This window comes from Cygnus atratus, chromosome 1 (genome assembly GCF_013377495.2).
Source record: "Cygnus atratus isolate AKBS03 ecotype Queensland, Australia chromosome 1, CAtr_DNAZoo_HiC_assembly, whole genome shotgun sequence".
NCBI classification, from domain to species: domain Eukaryota; kingdom Metazoa; phylum Chordata; class Aves; order Anseriformes; family Anatidae; genus Cygnus; species Cygnus atratus.
Window position 1 is genome coordinate 154,283,288 of NC_066362.1, and position 16,223 is coordinate 154,299,510.

The 16,223-nt window shown below is 37.6% G+C and overlaps 1 protein-coding gene across 5 annotated transcripts in view; it reads left to right on the top strand.

Annotated features, from left to right (window-relative positions):
* The window catches only part of ABCC4 (ATP binding cassette subfamily C member 4), a 153,014-nt gene that overhangs the window by 54,494 nt on the left and 82,297 nt on the right, over positions 1–16,223 (top strand). For all 5 annotated transcript variants that reach the window (XM_035564875.1, XM_050716991.1, XM_050716996.1 and 2 more), the window contains 2 exons: positions 346–446; positions 3,436–3,582. In XM_035564875.1, the coding sequence (XP_035420768.1) occupies positions 346–446; positions 3,436–3,582 (248 nt within the window). The remainder of the gene's footprint in view (positions 1–345; positions 447–3,435; positions 3,583–16,223) is intronic.

The following is a 16,223-nucleotide window of genomic DNA, read 5'->3' on the forward strand; positions in this document are numbered from 1 at the left end:
TAATAACTAGTCAGTCATTTCTGTCTTTTGAGTCAAGGAAAAGAGTTGTTTGTCAAGTAGAAATCACTGTTGTATAGGTAGGGGGAAAAAAACTGTTCTAGGAAACTTCAGAATATGCTTGATCCTTTCCTAATCTGTACTCATTTTGTGAGTGGAAAAAAAATAAAACTTCATGCTGAAGCTGTGATAGCTTCTTCTCATTGCGTGATGCATGACAGCATCAGTACATGGGATCTTGTGAACTGAAGATTTCAACACAGTTGAATCTAGAAACAGTTAAACATACTCATGAATATTTGCAGAATGTGATTTGATGATCACTATCTTCTGTATGCATTTCCACAGGGCAAATCATCAAGAAAAGCTGAATGTCACAACAAATGGAAATAATGGAGCAAATGAGACTGAACATCTAGACCTTAAATTTTATTTGGGAATTTACGCAGGTAATGACATATGCACGTGTGTGTCTATGTTCTAAAGATCTATTATTTATTCTACTGTAATAAACATTTTTGAGAGGTGCAAAGCAACGGCAATGTGGGGAAGTGTGATTTCTAGCAGGAACTGAGTAGTGAATGTCCTAACAGATTAGAAGCCTGAGTCTTGCTTCCTCACTAAATTTATTGGAATAAATAAATAAATAAAAGCAACAGAAGACATTGGTTGAATGCAGGCTCTTAATTTGCTTTGCCTGGGTTTTAGAAAGTAAGTTTGAAACAGAGTTTTCAAAAAGTCAGTCGTCATAGGGTTGTGGTTATTGTCTGTACTAATAGGTCACTCAGCTAAATCTACGGTCTTTATATGGATGGACAGGAGGGGTTAGAAATTGATCCTCATTCTTTGCTGTTCTAAAACTTGGCATGGCAACATTGCTTCTGAAGTTCCATAGCAAAAGAACCAGTTTTTGAAAAGCCTCCCAAATGGGTATGCAAAGCAAGGTGTTGAAAAATCATTTCAATATATAATATTATAATATATCTAATAGGTAGCCATATGTTTCTGAATATCCAGAAAAGGGCATTGATCTTTGTCTTCAGACACTGAAGCATTTAAAATGCTACTCTGAAATGCAGTGAAAATTGATGTAGAAAAATGCTCTCAGGCTCTGCTGTTTAGCACTTTTAGTGAATTACAGTTTTGCTGGGAATAGTAATTTCTTGATTGAGATGTGGATGATAGGTCTAGGAAAACCGGTGGGATACCAGAAGAATATGCAGTGAATGTATTCAGAAACATCTGTCTTGGGTGGTGAGTTTTGCATTCATTTTTTATAAGAAGCTATGTGATCTAAGTACTTAACTGGATACGGTGTGCTTGGCCTGGGAAACAACTATGTAGGAGCCAGGTAACTTGGCCTGTATTTTCTGTGTGTAATGCCTTATTTCATGAGCCGTTCACTGGACTGCACAGGATGATTAAGGATGTCAAACTTGGCTTTCTCTGACCATATAACCTAAGTCACCTTGCAGAAGATTTTATCCTTTAAGGCAAATTTTATTGTAGATAACAGGAAAGCAAAAGTTAACTTTGATACTGAAATGTTCAGATGGCTCAATGAAATATTTGCAACGGTTGAAGAGAAGGCATTGTTACTTACATAAAATGTAAGTGAAATTGAAAAAATATATAAGAAGATAGTAAATTTCATGTAGAGCACATAATGATCTAACTTATTTTTTTTTCCTATAACTTCTGAAACTGTATAAAGTAATTTAACAATTTTATTTCTAATTATCAGTGTTTGAAAAAAATCACTATGGTAGTTCCTTCCTCATCTTTGTTGTTTCTACGAGATAAAGATTTAGTAGAATAAAATTTTTGTTAATGTGAAACCTCAGTGGTCAGAACTGAGGTGCCCCTTCTTGTCCATAAAGTGAGTGTACCAAGAGTCTTTGTCTCTATTTTGTTGAGGAGGCAAGCTTGTAAACATGGAAAACAAAAACCTTCTGCCTGAGGCGGATGGGAGGCTTGACAGTAGTGCCATTTCTTCCCTTTCTTGACAGCTATTAGGTATCTTGAAGTGATTTGTCCACTGGAAGCCAGCAAATTCCAGTGGCTTCCTGGCCTGGATGAAGTTGTGCAGAAACACAGGGTTCCCGGGAATGTTCTCCCTCCTCTTCCGTCACTCTGACCGTCTGCTTTTGGGGATAGGTTCTGCCATGGTCTCCCTGCTTGGTACCTCTTCTGCTCCCTTCGTGCCTGACCCAGATTTCTTGATTGAGCATGTGCCCTTGATTTTGGAAAGCTAGCTTTCTTGTACCCAGCCTGGAATGCAGCAGCCAAGGCAAAGCAAGCAAACTCTCGTCTGAGCCACGTGCATTTTCGTTAAAAACAGCACCAGCATAGGCAATAAATGGTGTGCAAGGAACTGAGTAGTTACACTTTTTCTTGCATTCTGGGAGGGCACATCTATAAGCAGGATGTAACACACTGACCTAACCGCATTGTATCATTTAAAACCTCACTCTTTATTGCTACAGCTGTTCCGGAATTGCATCCAGTTTTGCCCTGTCCTTAGCACAGGCAATGTTATGTTGATAGTTAAAGCCTAATTTAAGGGTGTCCTCGAGGCCTGAGCATCTGGGCTTGTGGTGGCTGTGCTCAGTTTCTGGAGCAGATCACCTAGAGCCTGGAAGGCCTTGCAGCCCTGCCAAACACAAGGTGAACACCTTCACTGTTCACCTTTGGGCTCTGCCCTTCATCGGCTGGGAACTTGGGCAGGCACGTTGCGGGTTACACACAGCAAACAGACGAGCAGCGATCTCATTGTTCTTCACTTCCATCTTTTGCCCTGTAGCTCCTCTGTCTTGTAAGTGGAGGAGTGCCCAGAAGAAAGACAAACAGTCTGCAGACCAATTCCCTAGAAGGGCTCTGTTTCACGTGGCATAAGGGATGCATCTTCTACCGTGTTAAAGAAATACACAAAATTTAAATGATTTGATGTGGTTTACAAGGGGAAGAATGGCATGAGTGGTTTGGGCTGATTGAGAATAACTCAGGGTTGTCTCTAAATAGCCATGTGTGTATTACTTGGTTAATACCTGCTGGCAAATGTTGAATCTTCACAGTGACCTCTGCAAGCCACAATTATACACGGCACTGTGAAATGAATTTCTTAGCTGAGCTGTTATGCAGACGGTTATAATGCAGATTTATTTTGTGGGTTAACAGACGTTTCCTGCATTTCCATAAAGTGCTGATTCTTTCAAACAGAAAAAGATAAATTGTTTAAATTGATGATATAACACTAACCGAAGCTAGTGACAAATATAAAGAACCTGTGTTCAGCACTCAGTCTGAGTCCCTAGGCTTACATTTTGGATTCTTGCAATATGCAGAAGCCAACAAAACTAGGTTTTAGTTCAGTTTTATTTTGGAATGTGCTTGTGGAAGATGGGTATCTGTATGAATGCTCTGTTTTTTTAATTTCAGGTTTAACAGTGGCTACAATACTGTTTGGCATAATAAGAAGTCTTCTGGTGTTTCAAGTTCTCGTTAATTCCGGTCAGACTTTGCACAACAGAATGTTTCAAGCCATTCTGAAAGCTCCTGTCTTGTTTTTTGACAGAAATCCTATTGGTAAGTTTAATAGTCAAAAAACCTTTAACATTTAATGTACCTCATTGATTATGTTAAATATACTATTTCTGGGCAGTTGTGAATTTAAAGTATTTTTGCACCTTTGTGTTTTTGCTTCTTTTAATTAAGTGTGGTATTTTTAAATTAAAATGTCAGAATGTTAACTGTTTATTGATACTTGATCTTACTCTTTTCAAAACTGTGGCTTTGGTCTTGTACATTGAACTGCTAGTTGTTAGTAGCACCAATTGCTAGTTGGTGATGATCTGATTGAGTTAACAGAGGTCTCTCTGCGAAATCCTGAATGTATATGCATGTACTTTGTGCGGATGCCTTTCTTATGCTTTTCTTTGAAAGCTTGACCCCGACAATTATTTGCCCTTTTTAAAAAATTATTTTAAGCAAGTGTGGTAATTGGCAGTTGTTGAGAAACTGAGTAGCTTGGTGTCCTTCCATAGCAGACAACAGCGTAAAGAATGCAATTTAAGACTGTAATCCAGTTCTTGAAAAGAAAGAAGAGAAAAAAGCTGGAGCAGGGTGAAGAGTGTTGGGGAAGTGCGGTGGTGCTGATTTAATGGCCAGTGTTACATGAGAAACAGAAATCTGATGTGCCTTCTGGCCTTCATTCTCTTGAAGAAAACGAACCTTTGCTTGATCTCGTACTTCCAGAAGCTGTTTAATAGCTGTAAAGGTATGTAGGGATGGCTTTATTGTTTCAGAGAGACTAGTAATATTTTCAGGAAAAATATGCACGTGGAGAAAAGGTTCAGGTCTACAATACGATGAATGAAACATGCATAAGTTCCCCCCTTAAAAAATAAAAATAAAAATGTACAACTGCACAAGTTTAAGGTTGTGTTATGTGGCTTGTTTGTACTGTGCGTCTGTGGTAGTGTAAATTGAAGGCAGCTGCGAAGGGTGAGAAGTAAAGCTGTAAGCTCGGGAGACAGGTTAGTGGAGAGCTAGTGAGAGCATATACATCACAAGAAATTGCAGGACTAATGAGGTTTGTTGTCAGGTACACAGGGTTTATCCTTTTCCCTCTTAATGTCTTTGTATGCAGCGTGCAGTAACTGTACTTTTGAGGCAACACATAATCATCTTGTAAGAATGCCCAAAAACCTGGCTCATTGTAACAAATGAAGTCAGAACTATGGAGTAAACATCGGGGACGATGTAGAGTAATAAGAAATGGCTTGCTTTGTAACATACTGTGAAGCTCAAATTAGCAGCGCTTTGTAAAAGAGTGGCATTCATGCAACCTGCCTATCGCTGGTATTCACACACTGTCATGACTTGGTGATATGTGCTTCTCTTTATCAGAAGACATTTTATAATAGAAGATTAACTTCAGTGTGTATAGATCTCTTTTCCTTCATCTTTCTTTTAGTCATGGTAGCATGCAAAGGTACAGCTGTTCTGATCTACAGATCTTTTGAAAAAGGAAAAAAGGAAAGGAAAAAAGATTACATGGGAGACTTGATGCTCTTGTTCCGAACTGCAGTATGTAGCAATTCTGAATTCTCTTCTGAATATCTTTGTTTTACCAGCTGATTTAGGTGTTAGTTTTTTGTTTTTACTGTGTATTTATCTTCTTTGAGACCTTCAGATGCTATTTGCATTGGGGTAAGGTTTATTGAAGTACAAGCCATTTTTCTTTTATTTCTTATTTTCTTCTTGAAGATGCCATACTGTGAAAGACATACTGAAAAGAAATTGAAATTACTAAAGCCTTTTTGTAGCGTTTTGATTGTAACAGTCAATCCAAGCTGTTAGTTAGCATATCGCATATTAGCAAAGCTGGTACCGTAGTGACAGATCTGTCATTTAAGCATCCAGTGTGTTCTCAGTATTTGTGTGAAGTCTCTAAAATGACTGCAGGAGCATTTGCTGAACTGACTTTTGCTGTTTTATTTCTCCGGAAATAATCTGCAATTAAAAGTGCCATAGTCAATATTTTGAATACACAGTGATCCATTTCCAAAGTTGAGGAAGGAAAGAAATTAATAGACATCCCAAGCTCTAGATAGTTCTTACTGGGGAAGCAGACTGATGAGCAGCATCAGGGAGTCGACATTAGGAAATGGAAATACGTGGTGAATCATGACATGTCTGTCAACTCCCAACAGTGTAGATCCAATCAGTCGTGGTGAATAAATGAAATGACTTATTTCTTTCTTTTTTTTAAAAAAAAAAAAAGCATTTTAAATCAGTTTAGGCATGAGTCCAAGATTTCTCTTTATATATTGCATTAGCAATATATAGAGAGGCCTGTAAAGGGAATAGTAACGAGCATCTTACTCAGACAGTGTAAGAATTCAGATGTATTTTTAGGAATTTATATTATGTAGCACAAATGGTACAGGAATATGAGGAACCCTCTCCTTTTTTGCTTGCCACCCAACAATATTTTTATGTACACAGGTTTCACCTTTCTGTAATTTCGCATAGATCTGTAAATAGTTAGGCATGACTTCTTTAAGAGTGGTTTGCATTAGAAGAACCTCGTTAATAAACGTCTCTTTCTTAAGCAGCTAACCCTGACCCTGTGGAACTGATAATCTGAAGTGAGTAAAGCTTATTCTGTTATTCAGGATTCAGATATTTATGACTGAAATTCAAATTTATCCATAGATACCTGTACAGCACCACTTAAACAGTTACAGTGAAAGCTTGATGGGAAGTTTTAGATTACGTGGCTGTACTTTAGGATTTATCCCGTCAGACAACAGAACTTGTTTACTTTCTCCTTTGGAGTGTAGAAGTTGACTTTCTTTTTGAAACTTCCTTTGCTCTTCTATCCAAATCCCACTAAGGGAATCGCATGCATGTCAGAGTGTCTGTAAGGAGGAAAATGTGGACGTTTTCCACTTCACAGTGAATGCTTTATATATTCCTCTTCGTGTGTCACTTGCAGGAATAAAGGGGTTGATTTCTGTGCAAGTCTAGCACAAGAGGGCAGCATGATCTGTTTTATCCCAGTCTAGCATTACAACAGCTTGTTAGAAGGCTAACAAAATTTATCTGTTATGTTTTTAGAGATGATCTTTGAGGAATGGATTTACAGCCTCTACACTGAGCGGTGTAGTGTGATTCTGTTCTGTTATCCTCATTATCTGCAAGTATAATATTTTCTCTTTTACATGGTAAGCTTGTTGCCCTCTTGTAATGCTGAGTTCAGGAACTTTGTTGGCTTTGTAATTAGTGGCCAAAAGTCAGATAACCCTAAAGAGTGATGTTTTGGTCCAGTCAGGAGACTTCAGACATTATTCCTGGCATTTCTTTTTCAAAACGTCTGCATCATTTTAAAACAAATTTGATAGAAGGCTAGGTAAAAGGGACCAGGACTTCAGCAGCAATAGCTGTTGAATTGGGAGTTCCTTCTTTTAAAATTAGTTTCTTATTGATAGTGTTGAAGATCCTAGTTTTGTCAAGCTTCAGGATTTGATTCAAGATTACTTGCTTAGCTTGTAAATAAATTGTTCTTTTCTGGGATTTGGGGACAGAGATTTCTTTAGAGAAGGAGTGCTAATGTATAACTGCATCACTTTCGGCAGTGGTAGTTTTAGTGGAGATCGTGAGTAATTTTGAATTGCATTGAGTTTAGGAAACTGAAACCTGCTGCTGCTGTGCTGATGGGTGCTACAAGAATGAATGAATGAATGATATGCATGAATTTGTTCAGATAAAATAGGAATCTCTTCCCCCTCTAGAGATCTGTCTAAAATTCAAATTGAACCAGAACCACTACAGAAATGCATATGAAAGCTTTGCTCTTTTTTTTTTCCCTTTTCTTTTTTTAATTTGTCTCTCCAAACTCTTCATTCTGACAGTTCATGGAAGGAGGAGAAATATTTTGGCAGGCATTACAGCATTCTGGCCTTCCTAGAAACAGAAAACACTGAATTGTGTGATGGTTGTCCTCTATCTGTTAAATTAGCAAAATTAGCAGCTTTTCTTTTCTTGTCTCTCTTTTTTTTTTTTTTTTTTTTTTCCCCAGATGCTTTGTGGAAGCTGTAAATAAACGTTGATCCCTTTGGGTACTTACCCAAACTTTGAGGACTGACCAGGTTATATTCTCCTGTCTTGGCAGCCAGAAATGACATGCTGAATTGCCAGCTAATAACAGGATATAAAAGCAAACTCCAACAATTAAAAGATAAAAATGTGAAAGAAAACTGATGTTCTAATGAAGAGTTTCTTTTTCTTTAAGGCATAAGGATTTTAATTATCGTGTTCATAAATCAAGTGTTGAAACACCTATAATTTGATAGAGAAAGTTTCTTTATAGGATTAAAAGCTTGTTCGTCAATGCACAAGTGCCTATCTGCATTTTATCTGACAGAAGCTTCAAATGGGCAATGTTGTTAAAGTATTTAAGCTGTATAATATTTGCAACAAATATGGTATTTCAGCAGTCTGAAAATTACAATGCTGATAATGAGGTTGTTAAATTATAGCTCTATCAGTTGGATAGTGAAACTGCTCTAGTTGGTGTACATTAATGTATGCTTGTTCACACAAGTGATTCTGCTGAACAAGTAGCATGTTTAAACAAGAAATACTGGTCTTAAACCCTGTGATTTATAGTAGGTGGTGTTTTGGCATATCATGCAGTTAACAAGGCAAAGCTTCATGTTAAAATATTTCGTTTGTAGTCTCATTCATCACCGATATAAATATTCAGTAGCGATGCCAGAAAAGGTATTGTATTCCTATTTGACTCAATGACTCAATTGCTTTCTTTTTTTCTGAAACAAGATCTATGCTATCTTTCTGATGCAGTTTTCAGATACTTCCTTGTGGTCAGGACGAATTCTGAGGGATTGTGAAAAAGTATCCTAGCTCTGTTGACAGCTGGCATGTTCTCTTAAGCTAATACAAAAGGAATACATTGTCCTTAATGTAGCAAAGGCTTTGTTTGCCACTCTCTCTTCCAAGCTCTAAAGCACCTTCACGTGTGCATAGGTTTGCTAGTTTATGTTGGGAAAAAAAAAGTCCCTACAGGACAGCCTCTTGTTGTAAAATGAAAACAGCCTCTCTCTTCCTTGTTGGTAATCACTTGCATTTGTTGTTGGTGAGATGACAACACAATACGTCCCATCAATCACCGAGATCCTTAACAACCGCACAAGGTTGTAAATATTATGTTTGGGTGTTTGAGTGGAACAGCTCGTCACTGGAGTAGGTGTGGTAATTAAAACCTGTTAGGTTGCTACATGCATTCACACACAAAAAAAAACTTTAATGTTTTTTCATATAACAATGGCGATGTGTACTTTAAACCTTATCAGGGCGTGATTATTAAATGATATTTTGTGGGAGTTGCTCATTTACTGCTAGTATTATCGTGGCTTTTGTTAAGAGTTTAAATAGCCTTACGCTTCTATGTATTTTATCGCTATTATGATTCTGTCAGGAGCCTTATAAAGTTGATTACTGTAGGAGTAGTCTTCAAAGTTAGTAAATAGCACTGTGGAGTTATGTTTACATTTATTATCCATTAGCATAACCCAATTCAACTCTATCCTATTTTTCTCTACAGTAATAATTGAATGAAACCTGGCCGTAAACTGATGAGACAAGCCTATTACATTTCCGGTTCACCAAGTCAATGCTCACCCTATTTATACTTCGTATGTGAGATAAAATTGAAAGGTTTAGAGAAAGCTGTTTGTAGGAGGGGATGGTGCATTATTTCAGACAGAAATAGTGGGAAGCCTGTGCCGATGACCACTCCCAAACGCAGTCTCCTGCTTCCCTGGCACAAGATTTCACGTGCCTTCACAGGGATTTTCTATCTTCCTCACATTAAAATCCCCTGCTGGGGAAGATGGCCTGCTGCGAAACTCATTTCTGACCATAAGTTGACCTGCCCAGGTACTTCATTTCTGGTTTTTCATTTGCTAAAGCGACCACAAAGCAAGCTGCTCCCACGCCTCAGCCAAAGGAAAAGGAGGCACAGAGGAGCCTAATTGAAAGTATGGGTTTTAGAAGGCTGAACAGAAGCCATTCAGAAACACGGCAAGTGTAGCAGGGAAGCAAAAATGGTGTTATGTTTTAGTCTCGCATAGATAGCAGACTATTTTGACAAGACTTGAGACAAGTAGGAAGGAAATGGTAGTTGGAGGCACTGGAAAACAGAGGGAGAGGCTGCTAAACATCAGTGAAAAACCGTGAAGGGGTTAAAAGAAGGCCTTGCTGTCGTGATGCTACTGCAGATCAGCTTTTGGACATAATCTGAAGCATGAAGGGTTTTTTGGTTTTTATAATAACTAGCTTAAATATATTTATATTTTTGCTATTTTTCATTTGCTTAAAATTTGCTGGATATTGCCGTGATTGTTTTAAGCAGTGGGTACTGGAGGCCTGCGCGTGGATAGGGCCTTCTCTCTTGCTCTCTGTGGACACCAGTTCTAGGTGGGGAATGAGCATTTTTGAAAAACGAGGAAAAAGTTCTCAAAAAATCACTTCCATTCTAACTTGGAGCAAGGTAGAAGCATTTCCAAAACAGTTATTTTGGGGAAGAGCGGTGCAGGGAGAGCAAACAGCCAGATGGTGAGAGCACGCTTGTGGAGTGTGGGAAGGGAGGCCCAAATCTTCTTGCTCTCTAAGGGTCTTGAAGAGATGGGGCTCCCACATCTCAGGATAAAGCCCCACACATCAGGGCATTGGCTTTTCTGGCCTCTTTCCCAAGCCATAACCTTTTATTGTCGTATCTTAGAGACACACAGATACAGTTAGGCCACTGTGGTGTTTGCAGAAAAAACAGCCCATTTTGTTATTTTTTTTATCTGAATGGCTGATAATTGAAAGAAAACAAAGACTATTACAGTGCAAACTCATTTCATTAGCTCTGGTTTTCTGCTTTATAACGCACAGAAATCTCTCTCCCAGATGATCCTAGGTAATTTGCACTGCAGCATCTGGGTGAATTAATTATTCTTTTTTTTCAGATTGCCAGCATCTTGCAGATTATGCAACAAGTGAAGATTAGTTTGTGCCTGTGGTGATCTTAGAGAGTGTTTGGAAACAAAAGGCACTTCTCGATCCAAAATTAAAATTTTAGTGTAGGAAAGAATGGATGTTGCATGTGAATCTGCCTGTTCTGGCAATCCAGAGTAAGAACTGAATGATAGAAATCTAAAACTAGAGGAGTGGGGTGTCTCTGCATTTGGAGGTATTGACTCAAGCTCCACATTAGTGGGCTTATTCTGTTTGAAAAATACAAACTTGGTAGTCAGAATTAATTACTGAACTATTTGTGAATAATATGAGCCAACATTACTTGATTGCTTCCACCCTGTCTTCCCCTGGTGTCCTTTTTCTAGGAATCAGTTTGGGCAGATACTCTGTCAGTGTTTTGTTGTTATGTATTCATCTGAATACATACAGAGGACCTCCTTCAAGTTTTGATTTTTTTTAATGTTATTTAAAGCAAAGTAATGCTATATTTTCAAGAATCAGTGGTATGGCAAGCTGTAAATGTTGACTACCACCAGTCTTAAGACAGCTTTACGGAGTATTTTAAAATAGTATCAAATATATGAAAAACTTCCTTTTTGTTTATTAGCTACAGGACAGTAGTCCTATAACTAGAACAACATTAGGTAATGGACATTTTAATTATTGTTTATGGCAATACCTGCCTTGAGGTAGATGCCTTGAAACTGGAAACTGCATGTTCTTGGAAGTGTTTTTTTTAATGCTCATTTAAATTTGGGCACATGTTGAACACTTTCCTAGGTGATTCTCACTTGCATGTTTTGTTGTCATAGCTTTTGATTTCTGCTTGAGCAGAACATTTAGTTGTGGTGGTCCCTGGCAAGAGGTTGTGGAATGAGGGGATTTGTGAAATGTGTGAAGAGGCTGAAGCTGCTTTATCCACTGTTCAGCTAAGTACTAGGTAGGAGAATGTACTCACAGAGCCAGTGTATGAAGCAAGCTGAGTGGTATATAGGAGAAAGGTATCGAAGTCTTCATTCTTGACTGTTTGGTTCACAACAGAAGTGCGCCGTGTGCTCATGAGGTGTTTTTGTTTTCTTGTTGGACTTTTCACTGCCGCAGAAGATGTGTGACTACTGATCTGCTTGCACATGTAGCTTGGCTTCATCCTTCCTCATTCTCCAGTTAAAAAACATTCATTGAGGTTAACAAAACACCTTAAACTTTTATTGTGAGCTACTTGGGCAATATATAGGACAGTAGTAAACTCAGAGGAGGTTGAAGTTAAACTTCTCGTAAGGTCATGCTTTTTCTCTACACCAGCATGTTCCTTGAGTTTTACCCCCATTGTACCTGAATTTATCCTCTACTTTCTGTGTCTGGGAATGCTATGCTTCATCTCTCCCAACCTCTTTCCACTGTGTTCTGCATACATCCTGCTTTCTTTCAAGCTTAACTATTCACTAGTCTGTATTAGTGTTGAGCTACAGAGTGCAGAACAATCTGACGGCACATGGAAAAATGAGAAGGTGAAGATATGGAATATGAACGTTATTGTTGGCAATTATAAGGTATAATAGATGGAGGAGAGATGGCCTAACTCTTTTCTTCCTCAGTTTTCTTTTTATCAGATGTGATGAGATTTTTCTGTGTGTGTGGTAAACCTGTTTTTTCTCAATGAAGTTATTGTCTGTTTAATATGCAAATGATGCAACGAAGAATATTTCTAATTCATGTGTAGGCAAAAAAAAGAAACACAGCTTTGTGGTAAGCTTCTCTTCATCAGGAATACATGTTCATTTGTCCCTGCATGTATTCATTTCTCAGTGTCATTTCATGTTCATCAGTTTGAATGTTCACAACCCAAAATACAGTTCAGGCTGAATTTTCAGACGAAGTTTCTACATCTGTTTTTGAGATGTCATAACTAATTTCTCATACTGGAGTACTGTTCCCACCCCATCCCTTCTAGGACATGACCAGAGGACAGTAAGTAATTAGATGCTGGGGGCATTTGCTCAGTATTGTGTTTTTTTTCTCCATTCTTTTTTAATGTTAAAATTTAAAGCTATAAATAAACTTTATGCTACCTCATTCGTCTCTTCTTCCAGTACACTTATGTTTATAATCTGTCATGCTGGTGTTTAGAGAGAAGGTGGTGAGTGTCTGCCTTCACTTAGAGAGATTGGACTGAGAGCATTAAATGTTTTATATGTGGTGATCATCTCACTGCGTGGGATAATGAACAGTATCAGAAGTACTGTTGCTGTCTATCACTGGTTGTTTGCTTTCTTTTTCCTCTTACTGAAACGGGGCATATTCTTAATGCTGGGCAACTTAGTGAAGAGCCTTCTATTTTTGTTACGACCTGTAAATGTGAGCAAATCTTTGCAGTGCCTAATGAGGTAGGACCCTAGCCTTTTCAATTTACAAAAGGAGAGACTAAAAGCAAACTGAAGTGCTGGGGTCCTGTGCCCATTCAGATCAGATTTGCTGTATGCCATTACTTGGTTAAGTTATTGTTAAGTATAAGGTAGAAATGGCATGTTTGTTCAAGTAAGGTTATCCTTTCAATAATGGAGGTTAAGGGCTCAGTGAGTAAAATAATGGAACTTCTTCAAATCCATGATTACTTCTATTTTCTAGTAATTTAGGATTCCAGTTGGAATATCATATATAATGAGAAATGACCAGGCAAAAAAGGGTATTGACAGAGGTTAACATTAGCTTAGGTTTATCAGGTACACGATAGAGAGGCAGACTCTTACAGGGCATGACTTGGAGCTCCAAAGTTAGATTTCTGCTCTAAAGCTTATGGCAAAAGAGCTGTATTTCTTGTACCCTAGTGTGGGAACTCAGGGTACCTAGCTGTCTTATGTGCTTACGGATGGGTATTGTACAGTACTCAATATTCAAATTTTCACCACTAAAGAGAAAGGAATGAATCATAATTTAAATATATATATATAAAAAATATGTTTTGCCTGATAGTAATATAATGCTTCTTTCCTTCCTCTCTTCCTTCATTCCCCAGACTCCCCTCAGAATAACAATTAATCATTTTGCCAGTCTCAACAACCAGCCAAAAGTAAACCATTACTGTTAGCCTTCCAGAATATTTTTGGTATTTCCTGACTAAAAAAAATTGGTAAAAATGGTTTAAGGAAAAGTTGATGGCAGCTACTTTCAGTCAGCTGATGTTCCTCTACAGTTGGAGAAAAAAATATATGATGTTCATACAGGGCAAAAGGTGTCTACAGAAATCTCTGCAAATTGAAAGTACAAGAATTGTTTAATACAGATGATTTTAGCTTTAGAAGTGTCATCTTTTTTTTTTTCCCTATTGAACTAATAATATAGAAGGAACATTTTCTTCCCAATATTTTCAACAGAAAACTAGTTATACTGGACTTGTTCTAATATTAAGAAATCTTATCTAAGGAGTACTTTCAAAATACAGCCAAACTTGAGAGAGAAAAAAAAGTGCCTTGAGGTTTTTATAAAGCTTACAAGTTTTAATATTCCAAATGTGTAGTGACAATGATCTTTTTTCATAATTAAGCTATGAGTGTGGTTTAATATTCAATTCAAAGCCGTTCACTAAATGCTGCTTATATTTGGAAAAAAAAATCCTCAGAAGGAAAAAAAAAATGAAAAAAAAATCCCAACTTTTTTTTTTTAATTGAGATAAGAAAAAATAAACTCTGCTGCACCTCAGTTTAATAACGAGTGTTGCTCAGCTACTACCAAAGGCTTAAGGAACAGTGTTTAGAAGTGATTGTTCAGAAATAAGTGTTTCTCACAGATTATGAGGGCTTATACAGATGATTGTGTTCACCTGCTGGGTATTCGAGAGTGGAAATGTCCAATCTGTCACTTTCCAGAAATGGTCTTTTGCTTAAAACTAAGAAACATTCTTGTGGAAAAATACATTTTCGTTAATTGTTTTCCCATCTTAGCCATGCAATAAAGAAACATTATTATGTACTCCCAGCAGACACACAAACATTTTTTGAAATGCAAAATCCAGAGTTTCTGAAACGATCTGAGACATTTTCAGCTTAAAATGTACTCCTGTGAGGACAGGTTAGTTTGTTAATACCTTTGCACTTTGCTTGTGTTTTTTGTAATTCTGCTCTGCAAGATATTCAATTGACATTTGAATGCTTTTTATTAATTGTGAAGTAGGCATGGAGATGTTTTGAACAGAAGTCTTTACCTTTTTTTTGATTAAATATGCTGGAGAGCAAGCTAGTATTACATTTCTTGGAGAAACAGGATTCAGTCTTTGATTCCACGAGGAGGAGATGCAAGCTAGTAACCTCCAATGCTAGAATAGGCCAGAATTTGCAGACTTCTTTGGGTTGTTTCTAAATTACTACGAAGTAAATGTGATGGTTTTCAGCGTGGAAGAAAAAGACTTAAAAGGCCCTTCACATCCCTTAGATACCGTGTACAGCGGCAGCTTGTACTTGTTTTTCGTCTCGTCTTTAAAGGGATGGAGGTTCTTTGTAATGGGCCTTGACCAGCAGACTAGACAAACAAAACGCACTGTTGATCTAAGAGGAAATGCAGTGGGTGTAATGCTCGCTCCTCAGACCAAATTTGCCTCTTGCTGTATTTCTGTTTCTGCTGTAACACCCAAAGTAATTCAGAGAGGAAACAGAGCAAAGCAAAGCAGTTATTTTAATTACTGAATTCTAGACTATCCTCAAAGGCTCTGATACTTCGATCTAATTTGGTCTTCTGATTTTCTGTTGATTCTTCCAAATGCTTCAGACTTACTTAGACAAAAGCCTCTTTCTTCACAATTGTCAAATTTCATTGAATCTCAAGTCTTGGTGATAGAGCTTAATTGTCAGCAAAATAAGTCTTGGTTTCTGTAAATTGTTTGATCCTCAATTGGTTTAGAAGTGACAATATACTTCCTTTTACAGGGTTTAGATATTGTTTCCATGTGGCATATGGAGCAAAGTTGGACCAACTAAAGAAATTATTTCAATTGTTTTCTGTCAGGAAGGCTTAGACAAAGAGCTTAGTCTCAGATCCTTTAAAGTTCGGGCATCTGCCACTAGGGGCAAAAATTATTTTCCTGTAGGCATTCATCTTTTATTACAGATTTACTGTGCTGCTTCACTTTGTTGATAATCTAATTTAAACCTCAGAGATGAGTCATACCTCCTCAATGGGATTCAAATCCAGTTTGAATTCTCTGATGTCAGAACCTTTCAGTTCATCTCTTTTCTACACATAATGGTCGTTTGGGAGTCTGAATGCATTGAGGAAGAAAGATTGTGACCCGTGCAAGCAGTAGCACATTAGTAATATTATTTTACAGCATATCTGAAGTCTTGTTATCAGTGTTCATTTGGGTTTCTCGTTCAGGTAATTTGTGATATCTTGACTTAATTCAAGTCCCAGTCCTGCCAGGTTTTCCTTCGTGGACAGACATCTGAAAGTATGAGGGTGGTGGTACCCTGCTGAAGTAAGAAGTCTTCTGTAAAGTGGAGTAGACCTCACCACATGAAACAAGTGCTGTTCTAAGGACTTTTGTTTCATAAGACTACAACTTTACATACTAATTGCGATATGACAGTTTTGCAGAAAAATAACAGATCATGAAAGAGTACAAAACCTTGATGTTGAGACATTTCAGTGGCCTTTCTTTGAAAAAATAAAAATATAGATTTTTTAAA